At 38.0% G+C, this 9,449-nt stretch overlaps 1 protein-coding gene across 1 annotated transcript; it reads right to left on the bottom strand.

Moving 5' to 3' along the window:
- Positions 1-6,653: 6,653 nt before the first annotated feature.
- Positions 6,654-7,844, bottom strand: LOC131931658 (G-protein coupled receptor GRL101-like). The gene has a single exon (XM_059288487.1). The coding sequence runs from the start codon at positions 7,842-7,844 to the stop codon at positions 6,654-6,656; it is 1,191 nt and encodes a 396-aa protein (XP_059144470.1).
- Positions 7,845-9,449: the final 1,605 nt, after the last annotated feature.

Here is a 9,449-nt window from a genome sequence, read left to right on the forward strand (position 1 = left end):
AGATCATGGTTCTGGTGGCCACATATGGATGCTGATATTGAAAAATATGTAAAACTTTGTTCAAGCTGTGCACAACATTCAAATCAACCAGCTACAGCACCTTTGCAAAACTGGGACTGGCCAATCGAACCATGGAAACGTATACATATAGATTTCGCAGGACCTTTCATGAACAAAATGTTCTTAATTGTTATTGATTCACATTCTAAATGGTTAGAAGTTAAAATCATGAACACAATCACTGCAAATGATACCATTATAGAACTTAAGGAAATATTTTCAACTCATGGATTACCAGATCAAATTGTTTCAGATAATGGGCCTAGTTTCACAGCTCATGAGTTTAAACTGTTTTGTGTGGCAAATGGTATTGAGCATATAACCACATCCCCCTATCATCCTGCTGGGAATGGTTTGGCTGAAAGAGCGGTAGGCATATTCAAAACCGCTATGGTAAAAATGAATACCGGTAACAAGTTTTCTCTTAGAGAAAGAGTAAACAGGTTCTTAACCAAATACCGCACAACTCCTCATATAACAACAGGTGTTGCACCATGTGAATTGCTATGTGGTAGGAAAATTAAAACTCATCTTGACCTACTACATCCAACTGTTCAAAGGTCTGTTTCCCAACATCAACATACACAAAAAGTAAATCATGACAAATCATCCATTGAAAGAGAATTTGCAGTTAATGATAATGTGTATCTGAGAAATTATGGGAGAAAGGAAAAATGGATACCAGGTCAAATTGTTCAATGTACAGGACCTGTGTCTTATAAAGTAAAAACAAATGATGGACTTATTGTCCGTAGACATGCAGACCAGTTGAAAATAACTTGTGCAGATAATAAGTGTGAATCTGTCAATCCCACCAAATCTGATCAGTTCACACCAACTCAGTTTGTTCCACAACCAAGTTCTGTTGATATGAGTGAACCAAGTTGTCTGGAGTCAGAAAATGTAAATTCTGGAGTTAATGATTTAAATCCTAGACCTCCTGAGATAGAGAATCCAGATGGTCAGAATCTTGAGTCACCAAATCAGAAGCCACTGAGAAGGTCAAGCAGGACAATCAAAGTCCCAAATAAGTTAGACCTATGATTTTAAAGGTCAAAAGGACTTTGACATTATTGTTTTGTATTTTGATTATGTTGTGGCATATTGTGCATTGTTTGTAAGGATGTAATCTACCATAATGTTCATGTTACAATATAATTGGTGATTCTAGGATACTATCAATTGTTCTATTGAGAGATGTGTTATTGTGTTCTAAGGGTAAAGGGATGTAATAGATTGAAATAATTGTGAGGTCAAGGGAACTCACTCTTCTGTATTAGTTATATTTATAATATTGTTATCTTGAGTGATGTCCCTTGTGTACTTCCTTCCGTCCTCTCTGGTATTACCATCATCGTGGTAGTTAGACCCATTAAATGTGTTATATACAACCACAGGCTTCTGTCGTCAATCTATTATAGTTGGTGTGAACTGTTCAGATTTGGTGGGATTGATAGATTCACACTTATTATCTGCACAAGTTATTTTTAACTTTATAAGGCACAGGTCCTGTACATTGAACAATTTGACCTGGTATCCATTTTTCCTTTCTCCCATAATTTCTTAGATACACATTCTTATTAACACCAAATTCTCCTTCAATGAATGTTTTGTCATGATTTAATGGAACTATTTTTGAATTGGCATCTGAAAGTATTATGCTATTATTCAGATCCTTAATTGACATAGATTTCTTTGATTGATCAATTTTCTCAGGTAATCTGATAGTGCTTTTTGGTAACCAAAAATACTGTTTAAAAGTAATATTCTGGACCATATCACTTTGCAACTGTGATCCAGTATTTAAAGTGGGTGTATTAAATGGCAAAAATCTTTTTCTTCTTTTGATGTTACCCTTTTAGTTTCTGTAAGTGCTAATGATGTTAGCAAGGTTGTTTGATGATCATATTCCTTCTTACTAATGTATTTAAAATTGCCATATCACCATAATCATTTATTAAGTTACAAGTACTTTGTTTAGGCAACTCTGACTGATAATGGACTGCATCTTCTCCATCTTTTATATTATCTTCACAAAGGGTTTTAATTTCTTATTTTATATGGCTTTTAGTCATCATTCACAGACTCTTCAGGCCAACCATTCTTACAGTACTCATATACTTTTATTAAGCACTCATCTTTTTGTGTTTCTCTTTTAATATCATTCACATTTATATTGGAGTTATCCATGATAGTGAAGAGAACAAATACATCTTCTGGTACATAGCTCAGGCTTTGGTTTTTTTAAAGGTAATCTACTAAGACTATCTGCACTATTCTCAGATCCAGGTTTGTATTTCAATTCATAATTGTATGCAGTTAGTGTGATAGCCCATCTTTGAATTCTTGGTGAGGCATGCTCAGGTAGGGTTTTGTTTTCTCCAAATAAACCTAGCAATGGTTTATGATCTGTAAAGATGGTGAACTTCCTACCAAACAGAAACTTATGAAATTTCTTAACACCAAAAATGATGCCTAAGCCTTCCCTATCTAACTGAGAATAATTTTTCTCAGCCTGGTTCAAAGATCTACTGGCAAAAGCAATGGGTCTGTCACCCTTCTCATCCATGTGGGACAAGACTGCTCCTACACCATCTGGTGAAGCATCACATGTTAATATAAGTCTTTTCCCTGGGTCATAGTGAGTTAGTAAGGTGTCAGCAGACAAAGCCTCTTTTGCTGTATTAAAAGCAGCTTCTTGTTGTTTACCCCAGTGCCAAGTTGCATTTTTTTGTAGCAGCTTGTACAGTGGTGATAGTTTACCAGACAGATTTCCTATGAACTTTGCATAGTAATTTATCAAGCCCAAAAAAGCTCTTAGTTGTTGGGTATTTTCAGGTTTGGGTGCTTCTTTAATGGCTTTTGTTTTCTCAGGTTGAGGTCTGATACCTTGTTTGCTCAATATATAACCAAGAAAACTAATTTCTGTCAACATGAATTGACATTTATCTTTGTTTATCTTTAAACCTTTTTCACCAACAATTTTTAATACTTTGTCTAGTGTTTTAAGATGTTCAGTGTCATTCTTACCAGTTATGTACACATTGTCAAAGTAAACACAAACATTTGGAATGTCCTTAAAAATACTGTCCATGACAGCTTGGAAAATTCCAGGGCTGGATGATATGCCAAAACATAGTCTTTCATATTGGTAGAGTCCTTTATGTGTGTTTATTGTCGTATAGACTTTTGAATCTGGATGCAGTTCTAGTTGAGTGTAAGCATGACTAAAGTCTAATTCAGTGAATTTGTCTCCTCCTGCCAAATTCAAAGAGATTTCCTCAATGTTAGGAATAGGGTACCTATTTAGCTCTATTTGCTTATTCAGTGTAGTTTTATAATCTCCACAAATTCTTATAGAACCATCCTTCTTTAACACTGGCACAATGGGTGTCGCCCAATCGGAATAGTCTACCTTCTTTATAATGCCATTAGATTCCAATCTACTTAGCTCATTTTCAATTTTATTCCTCATTGCATAAGGTGGAACTCTAGCTTTGCAGTATCTTGGATTTGTATCTTTAATGCTTAACTTCACTGTTCTATCATTTAGTAAACCTGAATTACCAAAAACACATTTATTTTCAGATATAACTTTATCTAGTGAAGTAAGACTAGATTCTTTTACATTCTTTAATGAACAAATACTCTCCCAATTTAACTTAAGATCACTTAACCAGTTCCTACCTAGTAATGGCGGTCCATTTCCTTCAACCACAAGAAGAGGAAGTTTAACACTTTGACCATTATAACTTACATGAACCATACACTCTCCTATTACCGGAACATTGTCACCAGTGTATGTTGTTAAACACTTGTGACATGATTGTAGAGGCACTGATCCTCCTGTGACAGCGTCAAAATATTTCTTTGTTATGACTGTTAGAGATGCTCCAGTGTCAAGTTGGAAGCTGATGCTCTTACCGTTGATATTAACTGGTACATTGATGGGAGCATGACTTATTGATTTCACAGAGAACAGGTTGAAATCCGGCTGCAAATCAGTTTGAGCATTTTCACTGGTAGAGTGGTTCATTGGTTGGGTTAGGTAGTCTTGGTGAGAGTTAACATAGTGCTGCCTTTGGTTGCGGTACTGTCTTGACTGGCTAGATTTAGCAACAGACGAAGACTTTGCAAAGCAGGCCTTGGCAATGTGACCTTGCTTACTGCACTTATAACAAGTTGCAGACTTGAACTTGCACCGATGAGATGCATGGGGACCCTTGCATCGATGACATTTTTGATGATTATTACTAGATTTAGATCTAGGATTTGAACGAGCAGGCTGTTTAGCATAAGTTGGAATGCTCTGATGGGGTTGATGTTTATTGACTAACCTGCTGTTTACTGCATGGATCTCTGAAGGTGCTAAAGATCTCGCCGCATCTGATGACTGCTGGAATGAAGTTGCTAGTTGTATTGCTTTTTCTAATGTTAGATCTGACTCGAGCAGCAACTTTCTTTGAATATCAGGGCTGTTTACACCTGTCACAAACTTTTCACATAGTCTGTCAGACAGCGTTTCTCCAAATTCACAGAATCTACTTAAATGACGTAAAGCAGCAACATATTCTGATATTGACTCGTTTGGTTGACGAGTCCTACTGTCAAATCTAGCTCGACATAGAAACTTTGATGGGGTAGGCGCATGGTGGTCTGTTAGCAATTTGCTCAGCTCGTTAAAGCTCTTGGTAGTTAGACTAGCTGGTGTGCATAAGTCTTTTAGTAGCCTAAATTGTTGAGGCCCTATGACTGTTAACAAAACAGCTCTCTTTTTGGCTTCTATCGTCACGTTGTTTGCTTCTAGGTAAAAGCTTAACCTCTCTAGGTAATCTTGAATGATTTCATCATTCACATCAAATTCTTTTATTTGGCCATACAGCGCCATAATTCTAGAAATAATTAGCTAATAAGCTCTAGCAAACCTCTTTTTTGCGTAAGTAGGTGCTCTTTCTAGTAGATGTTTATCCTTCGTCGCCAGTTATAATAGATTGACGACAGAAGCCTGTGGTTGTATATAACACATTTAATGGGTCTAACTACATCACGATGGTAACACACAGAGAGGACGGAAGGAAGTACACAAGGGACATCACTCAAGATAACAATATTATAAATATAACTAATACAGAAGAGTGAGTTCCCTTGACCTCACAATTATTTCAATCTATTACACTAGGTCAAACCAAAATTAATTAGTTAAAAATAAAAACCAGTATAAAATCACAATACATTATTGATTTGTATTTTCTTTTATAAAACTTTGTTACTTCTTAAATATTTAATATAAATTATTGCTCTTTAGCTTCAATGATCATCTAATTCGAGAATACATAGGATTTATGATTTATCTATTTAGTTTCTAGATTAGATCTAGATCTAGCTAGAGCTACGAAAAAAAATCGACTTAACGTAACTTATAAAACTAGACTTAACGTAAATTCTACATCTAGAATCTAGATCTAGCTCTATCTAGATCTAGAATCTATATACTAAAATATTTCATGCCTTTTTTATTTTACATAAATCTTTGTTTGCTTAGCTATGAAATTGGCTGGTTTGGGATTTAATTTAATTTGAATTAATACGGCCTAGCTGAAATTTCTTACTTTACAGTATATTATATACTTAATTCAACACTTTATTGAAAGCGCTCACATAGCTAAGAAAATAGTTTAATAGTTACCATGCAGGTGATATAGTTCGAGACACATCACGACAAAGTAATTTTTTTTTAATTTTTAAGATGTGAATGATAACGTTGCCTATTGGAACTTTGCGGGTTACAGCGCAGGTGAAGTAGAGTTCACCTGTAGCTAAATTCTCAGCATATGAAGGTATAGTGTGGTCAGACCCATGCTCAATCAAAATCGGTGGTTTTTTTTTTAAAGACAAAAACATCTGTCTTTTTTAATCTGGCGTCGGTTGTTTTTTTGTGACGATAAGTGGCAGACGTGATTTTATTTTTGGATGAACCCCGAAATCCACAGTAATCCATAGGATGACGGGCGGTCTAGTTTCTATTATAATTCTGTTTTAGGGTAATTAGTTTACCTCGATAAAATGTCAGCCACTTTTGGTAGATGGCAAGCAAGGAATTATTAAAAAATATATAGTTTAGATAAGACCACGGTCCGTCTAGGCCAGTTCTCGGCAGTGCTATTTCCAGACTTTTTTCTCCAGGTGAGGCGGGGGAGCTTGATATTTTCGGGTGGTGGGGGGGGGGGGGGGGGGGGGCTGACAATATTTTCCAGGGATAAGTACTGGAAAAAGTATATTTTCTATATAAATTTCAGTTCGGAAGCGGTAGATAAAGAAATGCCTGGAAGAAACTCTGGGTTTCGGTCACTTTTAAGATGGTTATGTATTTCCCTTTAACATCTGAGTAAACCTCACACTTCGGCAAAGAAATATTCACCTGATACTTAATTGCAAATAACAGATCTAATAGTTGTAATTAATATGCGGACGGTATCCACTTTGCATGTAGAAGTAATGAAAAGAGCAAAAAGCAAAGTCGACACATCTATTAAAGTTGACTTAAGACATTGAAACCTCACAACAAATTTTGTTAACAAGATATTATAAAAATGTTATTTCCCCGCATTTCTATTATTAATCTCTCTAGGTGCAATTAATTTACCGTGATAAAAATTCAGCCATTTTTGGTAGACGGCAGGCAGGGTGTATAGTACCGGGTTCACGGCTGAGTTGAGGGGGATGACACAAATGGCCAGCCAGCCATGCGTGTCCGGACTAAACATGTGTCCACTGGCAGACATCAGGCCGACAACACACACCGGAAACCAGCAGAAAAAGTTGGACAACACGACCAATGACAAGTTTTTGGCCACTGTGATTTCACGTATGCGGTTTGTTGGGGAATTTATTTGTGAATCTGAAGACAAAGCGATAGACTTGAAGATGGCGATTTGGCCAGCGATGATGAAAATAAGCTGAAGAAAGTTGAAGACGATGAAAACAACGAAAGAATAAGTCCAACCTGTGCTGCGTTTCATGTTTACAGGAATACCTAAACACATGCCGTTGGAAGAGTAGATTTCCCACTCGGGGTACAGAACAGGTAAAATAGCCAGAACAAGACCGATAACCCAAACCGCGAAAACGGAGGCGACTAAACCAACAAGAGGAATCTTGCATGGACGCAAGGGGTTTTTAAAGATGAGATACCTGTCTAGAGTGATGAGCAGGACAAACATGGTGGACGTCTCACACGATAGTGTGAGCAGAAAACCTGCAGCGGTACACAGAGAACTTTCCCGCCATTGGCTCTCATAGATGACATAGTAGTCCCCGTGGTACACGTCACTTTCAAGAATAAGGACGGCGTAAACGCTCCTTAGGAAGTCAGAAACGCCTAAGTTTGTGACGTAAGCCTTGTCGCTTTGGCTTAACTCGGCTCTCTTGTATGAGAGGTTAACAACAACCAAAATAACATTGCCCACAAGACCAACCGTAACAATCATCCACAGCAATGACCGCTTTATGACGTCACCAATTAGGTGCTCGCAAGACGAGATGGCGTCACTCGGGGCAAAACAGTTATAAGCAGGGACACCTGACCCTGCGTACTTCGAACAACACAATTTAAAACTGTCTCCGTGGATAGCTTGTTGTATTTTTAGATGCTTCAAATATTTGGAATCTTCGTCATAAAAGTTTAACTTCGTCTGCCTTAGGTCTAAACGGGAGATGACCGTATTTTTTTGTAACCACTCTAAACTCCGCAGTCTAGTATGGCTTAAATTCAAATACTTGAACATTATCCTTTCGTTGACGTCAGCGTCTTCTATAAACATTCGTTGAACTTTAGTGTAAGATAAATCAAGATAGAAAGGGCTTACCAATAAGAACGCGGAAATAGACAACGATTTTATGTTTGTAAATGATAGATCCAAGCGTCGTAAATTAATGAAATTATCAATTCTTAATTGGTCAAAGGGGTTGAAGCTGAGGTCAAGGTTATAAATACTTTTTAAACTATCGCCTAGCTTATTTACCAGTGTGTTCAAAACACTAGTGTTTAAATTACAGTTAGATAAATCCAAAACTAAGAGCTGTTTAAAATAAAAATAACCATTTAAGTTCACATTGGCGAAATCGATCCCAGTCAAATTTAAAAACTTGAACTTCTGGTCAAGCGTGAACATCAGGATAGTCGAGTTGACCCGGGAGCGGTCCACTACCGACGACACACCCCAAGAGCACGTCAAACCTGTCGGGCATGTCCTATAGCAGTTCATCTCGTCGTCCCCCCGGGGACATTGCGGTACCCCGTCACAGACATTGGTCTGATCCAGCACGATGACAGAGCTCTGGCAGAAGTGAACGACCCGGTTCCTAGCCTTGTCACTGTTGACTTCGTCATCGCCGTGCGGACAATCCATCGTCCCGTCGTTGAGCAGGTACAGAGGTAGGCAGTATGACATGTGACATTTGTACAGACCTCTCGCGCACTCGAAAAGTTCACACCCCTGCAAGTTCGACATATCATCACACCCTAATGGTTTCTTACTGTACCTACCTTTCATATACACACACTTAGGAGCCCACAAATTCCAAAATTTACTTCCTCGAAGATCATTCAAAAACGATTTCTTTTCCTTCTTGCAAATCGTTTTAGCATCATTCATCTCTTCAATACAACTTCCACCAATACAATTTCGGCACTGTTTTAAGAGTCTTGCGACTTCATTCCTGAATGTTTTGTTATCTGGGACGCCCAGTGCAGTATGATAGTACACCCATTGCTGCGGCAAACACCCCCCGTCTTTGCACGGATATTCCAAGCACTCCTCACAACCCTTCTCGTCCATGTTACCCGGGCAGTCTGGAATCCCATCGCATCGAAATTCAGTTTTCACACGTTCGAAATTCTTCAAACCCCCGACTGGGTTGAAACAGAAGTGGTTGTTTCCATGGAAGCCGTTTTCTCTTTGATGACAGATGTTTTCGTCGCTTCCATCTAGGCAGTCGGCATACCCGTTGCAGACAAAAGTGTAGCAGACGGTAGCCGAGTAGGAGTTGCATGCGAATCTTTGTCGGCATGAAATTGACTTTTTAATCAGGCTGCTGTATAGCAACTCAGACAGAAGCAGTCTCTTTGACACGTCATACACCCCGTGAAAGTAAACGTTGTTGGCATCGAATTCACATATAGAAATCTGGCTCGCTTTTGAATTTGCGGGAACAATCTTGCATTGGACAGTCAAACGATCTCGTGATTCAAATGTTGAATTTTTCGCCAAAAAGAGTTCCAATGCGTAACAAGGGTCGTCATTACAAAAGTAATTTTCTACATTAAAAGAAGGATAGTCGAAGAACGTTGGTCTTTTATTTTCCCATTCCAATCGAAAGTTTCTTTCAGT

This window comes from Physella acuta, unplaced genomic scaffold, assembly GCF_028476545.2.
Source record: "Physella acuta isolate Inbredline_101_S28 unplaced genomic scaffold, ASM2847654v3 ptg001999l, whole genome shotgun sequence".
Lineage (NCBI taxonomy): Eukaryota > Metazoa > Mollusca > Gastropoda > Physidae > Physella > Physella acuta.